Below are 14,957 nucleotides of genomic sequence, written 5' to 3' on the forward strand. Positions count from 1 at the left end.
ACCCATTACCTTGGGAGTGTCAAGAGGGCTGATGGAGGATATTCCTGTACAGTGACTTTCCTGGGACTCCCTTTTTCCTGGAACTTGTCCCACTACATTCCTGTCTCTATCCCTAGTCTGCAAGCAGCTGTGGGCTTCAGCAATCTTGCTAGGGACTATCTCCAAAGATTTCTTCTCCCTCATAAAGCATGTGTGCATGTATTGAGCAATTTCTGAACTGCTTTCAGTCTCTGTCTCCTCACCAATCTCTGCATGCATTTCAGTCAAACATGCCTTTTTTTCTGCTTAAAAATAGGTACTCAGGAGGCAGAGATCAGTCTCATTGCAGTTTGAATCCAGACTGGACAATTAGTTCATGAGACCCTATCATGAAGACACTGAACACAAGCAGGCCTGATGGATTGGCTGCTAGAGCACCTGTCTAAAAAAGAGGCCCTGAGTTCAAATCCCAGTATGACAAAATGTCTCATATATTTCCCTCATGTCATCAATTTGTCCTAGAGTCTGGGTTGGGGGAGATTTTACCCTTGGATGATCAGAATGAAGCTGTTAATTTTTGGTAGGCTCCAAGGCTTTCAGGTCAGCAATGCCCTGCTTTATGTCACAGGCATTTTGCGATTATTGGCAATCTTGCATATGATTTCTTGTTAGCAGATAAGCTGTGGTTCTCAACCATCAAGTTTCCTAACTCCTTGATTAGTCCTCATCAGAGAGTTCCTGTTTCTTAGCCAAGACAGTCTCACCACAGCAGCAATGATTTCATCATCTTTACTATCCTATGAAATACAGGGTGAGAATACTCTCATTTTTGGTCTGTAACTGGGTTGATGCCTTTTTACATGGCTTCTCCAATAATTTGTGAGTTTGGGAATAAAATATTTTTGCACTTATCATTTTGGTTATGTCCTTTTTCTTACACACACTGTGAAAGCATTTAAAAAGGCATACAGAACGCAGGGAACCCTGAGGAAATGAGTAGAAAGGAAAACTTGTGTTATTATTTGAAATTATTAACATCTTAAAAATTTATGACATCATAAATGTGCTGGGTTCAAATTTTGTAATATAGGAAATAATAACATATTTCCTTTTATTCAGGAACAGAAGGAATATATATTCAACTTAAGTCATTTAACTCACATACTTCTCCATCCTTCTTTTCTGACATTATTAATAGAGAAATGTGCTGAATAAAACATGGCACCTATCCTCTAAATATCATATTCACAACTAATGTATACTGATACCATTAGAGCAATAAAAAATGAAAAGGACACTTAAAGGTATGTTTGTATATAACTTAATATTCCCAGACACCTGTTTAGGCCACTTGTGCAGGTAGCAACTACCTTAAGGCAGTAAGGAAAATAGACCGTCTAAGATACTATACTGAAATGAATGGGGAATCTCTGGTGAAAATTTACTCCCAGGGGCAGATGTGCAGTCAGGAGGACTCTTGGAGTGCTCATTGCATTTCTGAGGCTGCTCTCCACATTGTTCATTATGGGTAGGGTCATTGAGGGGAATACATGCTCATCATTATGACCAAAACTGAGTCACACACTTCTTCAGAATTCTGCATAGAAGGATATAGTAGGATACATCCCCAGACACAGAAGAAAAAAGACAAGAAACTTTAAATCAACACTTTCAGACTCCAAGAATTAAGATGAATTGACAATTCATTGTGTATGAATTGAAGGCAAAAGAAGCACTCCAGAGAAGCAATAACTTCCTTCACCAGAAATCTGTAAGAACAAAGGTCAGAAATCTAAATTGTCAGTGAAGAAAGGCTGAATGCAGAGAGTAGTCAAGTGTGAAAGCCAAAATCTCTGTGGGCTGGCTTTAGCAGACTCTACAAATTTGTTTGTTTCACCTATATAAACCCTACCAGGATGTCCCAATGACATTCAGAAGAATCCTTCCTACTTTTGATACTGGATGTTTAGTAGAAGAATTAATCATTTTGAAATTTTAAATTTTTGCACAAGATCTGTCTTGGAAAAAACTAGATTTACCAATGTCACCACTATGGAAATTTCTCCAACCAAAAGTTCTAGGGGAAATGGCAAATGTTCTCTAATATCATTATGTCAAAATTAGATACAGTGAACCACAAGTGCTATGCCTCAATCTAGTGACAGGAATTGGGTTGGTATAGGCAGCAAAGGTGGGGACTAAAGAAGCACAGATCAAATGCTAGCTAGAAGAAGGCATCACAACACAAACATCTTTCACAGGTGATATAGAATAGAGAAGGGAGTCACAATGAAACAACACACAAGGGCAGGCATAGCAACACACATCTTTAAGAAACAATATAGAAATGTAGGACAGAGTCACCTCTAAAGTGTGTCCTCAGTGCCAAATCTTTGTGACCAAACCCACCTAAGAGATTTTTTTTGCATAATCTACATGTCAAGAACACCAATGCAAACATTCACCTATCAGAAAGACTCATTGAGTTTCCACCCCACAAACGGCCCAAAAAGTAGCATAAATACCCTTAAGCAGCCCACCTGCTATGGCCTGGATCGCTTTCCTCCAATCACTCCCTGTACAATCTTTATGCTTTCTTTCTTTCTTTAATAAAGACCTGTGGCTTTGCATCTATACCTTGTTGAGTCAGCCACCCTTCGATCTTTATAGGCATTCTGTCCACACCCAACACTTTTATCACTAGGATTGATATGCCCATTCTGCCCAAATATGGAAAAGAAATCACAAGAAATGTGGAGAGACAGAGAAATGAAAAATCCCAGGCAGAGGACTCATTTTACAAAGACCATCTGGAAAATGTCTAAGATCGAATCAAAGGTAATAGGGAACTATGATGTAGAAAAAGGAAAATGTGAAACAGTGTATGAAGAAGATACTACCTATAAAGACTTAGCAGTCATCGCAAGGATTATATGGAACTTATGAAGATGTGCCAGGCACCAGTGGCTCTGGCCTACAACCCTAGCTACTCAGGAGATAGATATCAGGATGATTGTGGTTCAAAGCCAGGCAGGGAAAACAGTTCATGAGACACTATCTCTAAACTACGTAACACAAAAAGGGCTGCTGGAGTGGCTCAAGGTGTACACTCTTAGTTCAAGCCCTGTGTAGCACACAGACACAAAGAAATTATGAAGATGTATGTAAACCAAGTTCAATAAAGCCAACACTGTAGTTGTTCAATTGTGTACTAATGAAAGAAGACCAAGAATCAGCATGAAGAGAAAATGATTAAAATTATGCAGCCAGAAGTGAAAGAAAACTATAAAACTCACAGACTATATCACTGGTGTCTGAATTGTGTAAATGTTATCCAGAGTTCTCTAGTCAGGAGAGAAAAACAGAAGCTTTGAACTTAGATTACATAATGAAAACAATGTTAAAAAATTGGAAAATGGATATGGTAGACATGAAAGAATGACATGGAATGGATAGGTGGGGAAATCACTTCTTATGCCAGCACAAGGTTTAATGTGGACAAAAGCCTGGAGCCTCTGGGAAACAAAGTGAGAAAGGCTTAGAAGAAGTCATGGTCCCAATGGGAAAAAATAAGGGGACCCAGAAGAGGGAGGATGTATGGCATCCACTTAGCCCAGGAAGGCCACCATTCCCAGCTGGCGACTGTTTTTTGTTGGAGATTGGCAGCAACTTACCAATTCTCTTAGAGGCATCATGACTGATCCTGGATGACCATGATCTACTTGACCTAATGCAGCATTTACATCAAAAGAGCATTAGTTGGAGAAGGTTTTGAGTGGCAACTTTGTGAAGGAATGCAAGCTTTGGGAGATAAAGTGAGACATGCAGTTAAATGCACATGGGTCAATTGCCATCAGCATGAGAGGGAAAAACCATGGGATTTTGGTACAGACACTTGTTATAGGTTTAAGTAAACTATAGAACTGGGGGCATGGGACAAAGTTATGCATATTAAATGGTACCAAACACAGATTGCCCTGGTTGGTTACCATCTCAGCCCTTGTTCTGGGAGAGTTTCCAGTGTTGTTATCTGGATGGTGTTCCACTTAAGCAGTTAAGTCTAAGTCATAAGTACTTGCTATTTAAGTCTAAAACTAGAAACACCTTTATCAAGTAAAATTCAGAATAAGAAAATGAGAGAATACTTCCAGTTCAATAAACTGTGTAAGAGAAAATAACTCCATAAGCATGAACTATTAAAAAGACAAGTTTCAGGCCACCAAAAATAATTTTGTCTTTATATAAGTAGAAAGCCTTGGCCAATATATGCATTTGCCTTCTGACAGAGGGGACTGTAAAGACTAGAATAGTACCCAGTGTAAGACCACTTCTTTAAAATCACTTGGCTTTAGTAACTTCTGTGAGGTCTGCCAGATGTGACTCCATCTCGATTGTGACAAGTTTCCCCTCTTGTCTCCAAACTGTCTATGAAGAGTATACACTGACAATTTCATCAATTAAACATTTTGGTTAATGAAAGTCTATTCTTGAGACACGCAAATGGAGGGGCAAACTCACCAAAATTTGAAGGTTGGTGTTTGGTGGAGGCCCAGCGATTGGGTAAAAATGATTATGTCTACATTGAAACTGGTGTGAGAAAGCATGGAAAAAATAAATAGAATAAATTAAATCCTAAGGAGTTAATTTTAAATAAGAAGCCTGGTGGAAAAAAATCCAAATGCCTTATTGAATCCATAGCAGAACTCAGGAAGCCTTCCTTTTGCCTTTCAGCTAATAACCTAGAAAACTGTGATTTTCATTTACATACATGGTACATTTTTAGGCAAAGAATTGAAATTCTGTGTTTGGTTCCTCTAGCCTGTGTACTCAGGACACTAACACCATGGGTCCATAATGGGAAAACATACCATCTCAAAAGCAATTCTTCAAGGAGAAAAATTGCTAGTGTTTAGGCACATTTAGAGGCTTAGTTTTAGGTGGAAGAACAGGAGGTCAGGACAGAAAACTACATCCCGTCATCAGCCACATGTCATTTAGATTTGCATTTGATTTTATGTTTGCAGTTCTGGGACCATGGGAGTCCTCAACAGGCTGATAAAACTGACAGTGTGACTTGAGCAGGACTTTTCTTTCCATTTCTCCTTGTCCATTTCTGTCTCTGTTGTCCTCACTCAGATGGCCAGTCTCAGAGAGGAAACAGGAGCATGCTATAGAATAAAAAACAATTCCACCATGGCTGAGACAGATTTACAGAGAAGGGTTTCAATTTAATACTTTTTCAACCTTGTGAGATGAAGGAAGAAAACAGGATAACAAAGAGATGTGTTGAAATCAGAAGAACCAGTTATACATGGAACACAGAAATACCTGGGGGGTGTGATTTTTGTTTGGGAGGAGAACAGAGAGAGGGAGAGACTGGAGTGTAGATCAAAAGAGGCCAGGATATAGGGAAACCTTGGACCATGTCCCAGAGCACTGGAAGGTTTTCAGATTGCAATGAATTTGGAAAAACAAAGTGGCCTAATTGGGGCAAAAATGGCTGACAGTGGCTTCTCCTTATATCCCTGATGCAGTTCTAACTGCTTCTTACCTGGGATTTGTCCAGGTCAAAATTTCACAATCCCTCACAGTTGGCTATTAGACTTGGGTTATGAGTTGGGGCATATGGTTTGCTGTGCAATTTTCACGAGTAATGGAGCTGTGCAAAAACCTGGAAGAAACAGGAACCCTTTAAACAATGCAAGTCACTTAAGATTGTAAACTGAGGAATTTTAAGTAATCTAAGAAGATGACATATACTTTGATAGAAACAACCATTTTTCTTACATTATGAGCAAGTGTGATTCAAATGAAAAATAGAGCATCAGTATATGCAACAATGAAACAGCTCAAGGAGGACAACCGGCAGGGCAGGAGAGGTGACTTGAGGTGTGAGAGAAAGATTGAAGTCCAATTTTAAATAACATGAAGAAATAAGTAGGAAAAAACCTCAAAAAGTCATCAGTACTGTGCAAGTGACAGCATACAAAGATGATTACTACTAGAACATCAAGTTTAACAAACTAGAACATTTCAAGTACTAGCAAAGAACACAATAAGCAAACATCAATACAACTTCTGATGACAAATTAATACACAATCAAAATTTCCTGTTAAATTTAATCTATGCATAATTCACAAACTTCTCTCCATTTCTTCCTTGCTCATATGGTTGGGAACAGCATTCATGAAAGGCCAATATATGAGGAATTTTGTCTCTTGCTTGAGACTACTGGAAGGAGTTGGAACATGTAAGAGGCAGGAGGCAGTAGGAGTCTGCAGATCTTTGTAGGTAGGCTTTCAAGCGAGGTCATTGGGTCCTTGGTTTCTCTGCTTCTACTCTTTAGTTCCCTGCCATGATGTGAATCATACAGTTCCATAACTTTCTTCCCACACTAAGTGCTGCCTGGAGTCAGGCCTAAAAGTAACAGAGCCATTTGATAGGACATGGGACTCCTTAACTGCCTTAAACAACTTTAATCTTGTAGCTTCATCACCTCATGAGTTGGCCATAGTGTGGGTAGTTGTTAATGTATTTCTTTCTCCTCCCCCAGATCTTTTAACTGATATTCTGAACTTGAGGAGCTCAATGTACAGGTCATTTTCAACACCACTTTTCATTCTGTGGACTTCTTTTCTAGCCTTAAATAGAGTGGCAACTGACACAATCTCCACTGACATTTCTCTAATTCTAATTATGAAATAGAGTCCTGACATTGTTTCTAATACCCACTGCACATTTTATGAATATTAACCGAAACTATTTTTAACATCCTGGAGAAGACATCTAGAAAAGACACCAAAACCATGACCACTGAAACAAAAGTAAAAATAGTTTAGTTCAATATCACACATGATTGAGTTTGTGAAATACACTCAAAGACAGCACCCAGAAGACACTTATACGGGATAGGTCTAATACTTTTTCTAATTCCAAAGGGTAAAAATAAGAACACAGTTTAATGGATAAGATGGAAAAAGGATTTTCTCAGTTTCTACAAAATAATGCAAAGAAAATGCTTACGAAACAAACATTTTAAAGCTTTCTGTTCTTCCTGCAATGCTCACTCTTACCCACCCTGAACCTGAATCAGTAGAAAAGCTCTCTTTACTGTCACCCTCAGAACAGAATTATCACAGGGAATAATATATCAGCAGTGAAAGTTCATATAGCCACTTGTCATCAGCTGTTATCTCCCAAGTTCTTCCCCTTTCTTGGAAACCAAAGATCTTTTTTACGTAGCAGATGTGCCATCTGCATTCCTTAATTTGGGAAAACCCACATAGTGCAATAATTTCATAAAACCTTCAAGGGTGAAGAACACACTCAGTGCTGAAAAGGAGTCCTGCAAGGCATAAAATTCCATTGATCAGCACAGAATCCTGAGGATATAACTCTGGGAGCACATCCTGTTCTTTTACTCTCATCTACTACTGAGAAAACTCTAGGCTTCTACACTAATATTTCTGAGAGTGAACTTCTCAATTCAGTCATTTTATGTTTCCACTAAAATAAAAAGTGAAATGCAGAAACTCAGTCTCTATGAGACTACCACAATGTGACTATATTTGACTCTTACCCTCACAGATACTTTTCATGTGTTCAGTGAGAACTGTAAATCCAGCACAACTATACATGTCAAAGTCAAAGCACTGAAGAGAAAAGAGTACCATATTAACAACAGTTACACCTTTAGAAAGGAAAGAACACACACCAGCATTTACCTGTGCCTCACCTGACTTTAGGTACTATGCAGCTTCAAACTGTTAACACACCATCTCGTGGAAAACCACACTTTGTGGAATTATATAGTTTTACAATATTTAAACTCATTTGATAGCTTAGAATGTGGTGGCTCTTTGGGAAAAATCACTGGATTCATTAAAAATATTTTTATTTTGTGTTGATTAATGAAATCTGTAACACTTGCATGCAGTAGTCTGATAAGCATGTTGAATTATCTTTCATCATTTTCTGCATTTCTATCCTTCCTTTTTATTTTTTGGTTGGACAAGTCGTTGAGTTCAGGGTTTTATGATTGCAAAGCAAATCCTCTACTAATTGAGCCACACTTCCAGTCTTTTTGCTCTGGTTATTTTTGGAGATTGGGCCTCATGAAATATTTGCACTTCACCAAAAACATTGAAATATGAAAATAAGTGAATCCTTGAGAAAAGAAATGAATAGCAGGTGATAGGTCAATTTGTGAGCATGAGCAAGGCCACAGGTTCTACCCCAAGCACTGGAAAAAAACTAAACTAAACAAAATGATACAAACAAAAATGAAATAAACAAAAGAAATTCAAGTTTTAATAAACCTATAAAAATAGGATTACCTGTATTATTTCTATTGGTTTCCTCCTAGTGTTATTTTCCTACTTCAAACCAACTAATCAATAACTTTCCAAAAATGGCTACTTCAATTTCCAAGGTAAAAGATGATTACAATACACAATAAAGAAGGAAGAACTTTTTAGACTCTGGTGGCTCACACTTGTCATACTAACTACTACAGGGGCTGAAGTCAGGAGGATCCCAGTTTGAGGGACCCTTGTTTATCTGGGATGGTACCATGTATCACTTCACTAGCATTTATTTAGATACCACTTAAAGGGGCAAAGGGTAACATCCAAAGTTGTTCTTATTGGTCAAGATATTCTAAGCGTATTAGTAATTCTGTCCCAGACCTGTGATGAAGAAAAAACACAGTTTTTAAAATCTATCACCCAACAAAATAACTTCTCAAGTGAAAAAAAATCCTTTCTTTTAGCTGGAGATCATAAAGGTCTCTGACTTTACCATGGTCCATGAAAGGCTTCATCAATTGTCACAAATTATATTGTGACTAGGCAAATTCTATGAATGAAAATGCAAACAACTGAAAACTTACCCAAGCAAACTAATCTTGCTAACACTAGTGGTTAAGACCACCACCCCACCATCCTTCATGTTCCCACTGCCCAAATGCCCTTTTTTGCATAAAAAATGATTATGAAGTAGTCATTGCAAATATCTTCAAAATGGTTTGTAAACATCTGTAAGGTCAATTTCACAAATCTGAGCCTGAGTCATCAAACAAATCACACTTTAGTGTTGCCATAAGATCATGAAGAAGCCAGGTCCCTGTGATTCATGCCTGATATCCTAGCTGCTCAGGAGACAGAGATCAGGAAGGAGGGTCTTGGTTCAAAGACCATGCTAGAAAAAGTTCTTGAGACACTGCCTCAAAAAACTCATCAGAAGAAAAGGCTAGTGGAGCCACTCAAATGGTTAGAGCAAACATGAGGACCTGAGCTCAAATCCCAGTGCAGTGACAAAAGCAAAAAAATATCATGAACATCCTAGAACTGGTAGCTCCTCCCTGTAAACCTAGGTAATGGAAAGACTGACATCATGATTACATTCAAAATCAGCTAAGCAAAATTGTTTACCAGACCCCATTTACAAAATAACCAGAGCAAAAGTGACTGGAGATATGGTTCAAACGGTTGAGTTTGCAGTGTAAATGCAAAACTATGATTTCAAACCTCAGTCCCAAAATAACACAAGTGTCAAGGACACAAGACTATGATGATCACAGGGGAATACTGTTCTTTTCAATCTCCATGTCTGTCCACTCTCAATTTATTTCTTCTCCTGTTTTCTCCTCTTTGAGAGCAAATTGGCTTTCTGCCTAGAGATACTTACATACCTTTCTTTTAGGGCTTTCCCCCTAGAATAAATTTCTAAAGTCATGGCCTAAGTTAATCAGCATTTCATCACAAAACAATATTCCAGAAACAGCATGTGGAAATTAACAGTTAAGTCAGAAAGGCAAAAATATGTCCCCTCCACTCAGAACCCAACCACATGCACATGTGGATTCACATTTCCAATGAATCTGGCAATGTGAGGGATTCATGGAAATTTAGGGACTGATAAGCAGCACGGAGAAGCACTGCATTGACGGGACAGTGCGTAGAGTTTAGCCCAGGCTTCCCTTGAACCTGATGGACTAAACGGGAACTAAGGTCCCAGTGAGGATTTATGGGGACAGTGCACAGGAGCGCCCTGTCCTGCTACAAACAACAAAAACACTCAGGACGCTCCTCAGCCACCTCAGTCTGTGGAACAAGAATTTGCAGATTAGTTTCCCACCAGGGCTGTGGACTGGGATGAAGTCGCCTCACAGGGACACAGATGGAGCTCAAGGCTCCCGCTCCACTGCCAACCTTCAGTCGCCCAGGGACCGAAGGCCCCAACCCCGGGATCAGAGAGCCGACTCCAAGACGGACAGGTCTCAGTCAAAACCACCGCTGCTTCTGGATCCAACAGTCCCTCCACCCAGCACTGCAGATGCCCAGTCAGCACTCACCATTTCCCGCTTCTGACGCGTCCAAGTGACCTCCCTATGTTCCTGCAGTCAGAAGATTTCACAAAGCTGCTGCAGCTCCGTAGCCTCAGAAATGGCAGCAGGCTTCTGGTAAATATGGCGATAAGGAGGAAGGCAACGTGAACCGTCTACCATTGTCGCTCCTCATTGGACAGGTGGTGCAGGCGATTAAACAGCAGCTCTGATTGGCTAATGGATAAAGGGCCCACCCCCAAGCCCTTGACTGATGGGAACACGTAGTGGAGGGGGGAGATACTGAACGGGTGACTTGAAAGGACAGACTCCAGCAGTCCTTGCCAATCAAGCTTCCTTTATTGGACATATGGTTTAGTTTGTGGGATAACTACTTTCAGGAAAACTTGCCCTGGCCTTCTGGACCTGGCACGTGCCTCTTGTTAGGAAAACGCCGCACACAAAGGAGGCTCACGAGAGTTATCTTAGGTCCAAAAGTTTAATAAGCAGGGTGGCTTTCGGAGAGAAAATGGCACAGCATTTGGGAGTAAGCAAGGGCAAAGATGGTCTTTGATGTGCAAAGAAAGAGCGCAGCTGCAAGAGCAAGGTCTAGGGGCAGGCAAAGGGAGGTGGTGGGAGATAGGGACAGTGAGGTTTGATCAGCAATGGATGACACCAGCTGCTGAAGCAAGGTCTAGGGACAGGAAAAGAAAGGAGGGTGGGAGATAAGGAACCAACGGTGGGCTTTGTTTTGCAAGGAGTGAAACCAGCTGCAGCTTAGGCTGCAGAGGAGGCAGTTCCCATCACCTCTTATCATACTCACTGTGACCTTCTTGCATACTCTTCCTGAAAATGGGACAACAGGTTTACTCAGAGAATTCTAGATTCAATATTCCTTGCAGAAAATTCATCATGTCAGTTAAGGACTGGAGACTCAGGAAATCACAGGAAGTCAATGTAGGGCTGATGGTCAAACTCTGGAAGCTGGAATGAAGCAGATGGCCACAGATTCTTCAGATATCTTGTTTCAACCTAATCATTTGCATCCAAGAAAAAAAAACACATTACCAAAAAATGTAATTTACTTATTTCATGTATGAACCCCCACCTCATAAAGAGCCAGATAAAATAGACTGGACATATGGTTCAAGCACTAGAGCACCTGCTCTGTAAATGCTAGGCTATGAGTGCAAACTTCAGTGCCCCAAAATAAAACTAGGAAACAAGCAAGACAAAGATGATCACAGGAGAAAACTGATTTTGCCAATCTCCATGTCTGTCTATACCTAAATTCTTTCTTCTTCTGTTTTTTCACCTATTTCAGAGCAAACCACCTTTCTTTCTTAAAATCACAGTCTAAGTTAATCAGTATTCCCAGCCACTGATAAGCCAAACACTGGCACATGTGGTTCTGCATTTCCAAAGAATCTGACAGTGTGCACAATTTGTGAAAATTTAGGGAATTATTGGTAGCACTAAGAAGTACTGGATTTAGGATACAGAGAATAGAGTTTAGCCCATGCTTCCCTTAAACCTGAAGGTCTCAAATGGAAGCCAGGTCACAGTAAGGAGTTACAGGGACACTGCAAAGGAAAGCCTTGGCCCAGCACAAACTGCATAAGTACAGAGTGGTGTCCCCAGCCACCTCAGTTGGCAGATAGGGATTTCCAGGCAGAAACTCCCAGCAGGGCTGTGAGCTGGGATGAAGCCACTTCACAGAGACCTAGGACTGGGTTAAAGGGTCCCAGTCCACCACCACCACCACCATAAGGTGGCAGAGAACCTAAGGACCAACAATGTGATCAGGGTAGTTTGTGGAACCCACAAGGCAGGGACCAGTCAAAACCACCACTGCTTCTGCTTCCTACAGTCCCTCCACCCAGCATGGCAGATGCCCAGCCACTCTCTCAGCATTTCCCTCTTCTGACGCTTGCAGGTGACCTCCCTATGGTCCTGCAGTCAGAAGATTTCACACAGCTGCTGGAGCTGGGAAACCTGACAATTCCCCAGGTGACACATGGCAAATATGGAAATAATGTGGTAGTCAACCAAGAACTACTACCACTGTCTCAAAAAAAGGTAAGATTACAGGTGGGAGCCACCAGTCCCTGTCTCAAGTTCCCATTTAATTTTCCTTTTCCTGTATTCCACTTAGTTTTTATTATTAATATATCAAATATATATTTTACTATTTTTTACATGTAATGTTCTTTCACTTTGCAATTTATATTTGCACTTTATATTAAAGCAGTTTGGGGTGTGTGTGTGTTTGTGTGTATGTATTACTTTGAGTTTAGCCCAAGACTTTGTAATTGCTAGGAAATCTGTCCAGTAGTGAGCTACACCCTATGTATTTTTATTTTTAGACATAATCCCAGTAAATAACCCTGACTGGCATCCAACTGATAATCTTTGTGCAACATCCTCTCCAATGGCTGGGATTTAAAATGTGTAGCAACACAACTGAGTCTTTCATCTACAGTTTTGTGATTCTGACATTTGAACTTTTTCCTAGCACTTCCTTAGCAGGCACATCAAAGGCCTACAATACACATTTATATATGATAACAAATGTGAAAAAATGATTTTGCAGACTGGAGGCATGGCTCAAGTGTTAGAACATGTGCCTAGCAAGTTAGAATCCCTAATTATAAACCCAAATATGCCCAAGGGAAAGAAAGGATTTAGTGTATCTTCACTTAGTTCTTTTCAGTACTCTTTCTGCCTGGGATCTTTATTTCTAACCACCTTTTCCTTCTCTCCAAAAACTCATGGCAATTTTTGCAATACTAGTGCACATGTGATACAGTCTGTAAATAATATTCAATTTTCATTCTCTCTTTCACAATGAATAATGTCAGTTGCTGTAGGAAGAGGTGTGTAACTATAGAGAACTGACAAAAGAGAGTATTCTCAAATTCCAAGTCATCACTTAAATGTGAGGAGGAGGTGTGACTGAAGAAGGAGAGCTCCTGCTTTACAAGTTCAAAGTCCTGAGTTGAAAACCCTATTCCACCAAAAAATGTGTAATACCTGTTTTTTGGTAGCATTAAAGAGATGCTGAAAATTATCAATTATAAGATGATTTTGTAGAGGATGGCAAAAATGAAGTGCCTGAATCACAGTTTCAGACACAATGCAAAAAAAGGGAGTTCGTTTTTGTAAACTTTGATGATCATGACAATGAGGATAAAATAGTAATTCAGAAATATCATAGTGTGTGCTGGATTGTGGTGGTTGATTACTGTCAACTCATGTACATGGGAGGCAAATATTGGTAGGATTATGGTTTAAGACTAACCTGGGCAAAAAGTTAATGCAACATCATCTCAGAAAATAACTCTGTATGGAGTATTTGCAAATAATTCCACCAACATGGGAGTTTTCTGTGGAACGATTATAGTTATGAGGAAGCCATAGTCAAAATGGGAGGCCCTACGTGAAAAATAACTGAAATGGCACTAAATAAGCTTGGAGCCTGGCTTTAGCTCCAAATGCCCATGTCCATGATCAAAAATGTGTGACAGAGTCTGTCAGGAGAGAGCAAACCAGGGAAGGATCTTGTCCTTGAGACATTCTCCCAGACTTCAGCTACTGTTGGGCAGTTGGGTGGGTGCAGTGGACTGCATATGTGGGGAGGAGTAGAGAATTGCATGGAAGAACCTCAGAGTTTTCCTAACTTGACTCAGTGCTCCAACTTAGTCAGTGAGCAAGGGGTGCAATCAGCTATGTTTCTGAGCAGTCTGTTAATAAAGTTCCCTCCTGGTCCAAGGACAAATCTTAAAGAAAAACAAAAAAATATATATTCTATTGTCTATATCATTGACTATGATCCAATTGCATTTTGAAATTGCAAAGAGAACAAAACAAGACCAACAAAAAGACCACACCTTAACCTGTTCAATATCAGGACTATTAAACACAAACAAAATGTAATCAAAATATAAATCCTGTTGAATACTAGACAAAATTAAATGATTTTTGCAATTCCAACATTTCAGAACCAACACAACAAATAAGAACATATCCAGTAAAGATCAAGTGATAAATTCATATACCATCAAATTTAACTAACTAAATTTTATCTCATCCAATCATCCATAAAAGAATTTTCCCAATTCTGAATAAAACTTATGAAACTTTCATGCTAAGGAATCATTTCATCATTAAAATCTTGCAGGCAAAGAGCACAAAAAATTCCTAACTGCTCAAATAAACTAAAATTTCAAAGAAAAAAGATTCTAAATAAGAAACAAATGGGAAGCTGTTCAAGGATGCAGACTGTTGAGACTACACTACATGAGGAGAAAGTTATATTTTTAACCTTAGAAACCACTGTCTCTGTGCAGATCCAGCCCATAGTGGCTCACTTCAAGGAAGTGACTGAGAGGAACCTACAAAAGGAGAAAATTTCACTCGTGAACCACCACACTCACAATTTTCCCTACATACACGATGAAATGGCTCACTATGACATTGACTAATGTGGAAAGGTGTCAAACTCTCACATATAGCCAATTCAATATTCAGAACTGTGCTGTCCTTTTCTGGCATTGCTAAACTCAAATTAATTCCCCAACATGAATGGGCTTCCCATGTTTTAATTCTAAGGACATCTGGAATGCAGAACTGTAGACATTCAATAAGTTTAGC

General features: G+C 39.6%; 1 protein-coding gene across 7 annotated transcripts in view; it reads right to left on the reverse strand.

Annotated features, from left to right (window-relative positions):
* LOC109676360 (uncharacterized) overlaps nt 1-10,483 on the reverse strand; it is a 62,681-nt gene extending 52,198 nt beyond the window's left edge. For 2 of the 7 annotated variants that reach the window (XM_074053736.1, XM_020152795.2), the window contains exon 1: nt 10,335-10,483. In XM_074053736.1, coding sequence (XP_073909837.1) covers nt 10,335-10,337 — 3 coding nt within the window. In that variant the 5' untranslated portion in view covers nt 10,338-10,483. Of the gene's footprint in view, nt 1-5,530; nt 5,651-10,334 lie in introns of all 7 variants that reach the window. The other 5 variants (XM_074053734.1, XM_074053738.1, XM_074053733.1 and 2 more) reach the window with 5 other exon arrangements.
* Between the last annotated feature and the right edge of the window lie 4,474 nt (nt 10,484-14,957).

Source organism: Castor canadensis, chromosome 14, assembly GCF_047511655.1.
Source record: "Castor canadensis chromosome 14, mCasCan1.hap1v2, whole genome shotgun sequence".
In the NCBI taxonomy this organism is placed as follows: Eukaryota; Metazoa; Chordata; class Mammalia; order Rodentia; family Castoridae; genus Castor; species Castor canadensis.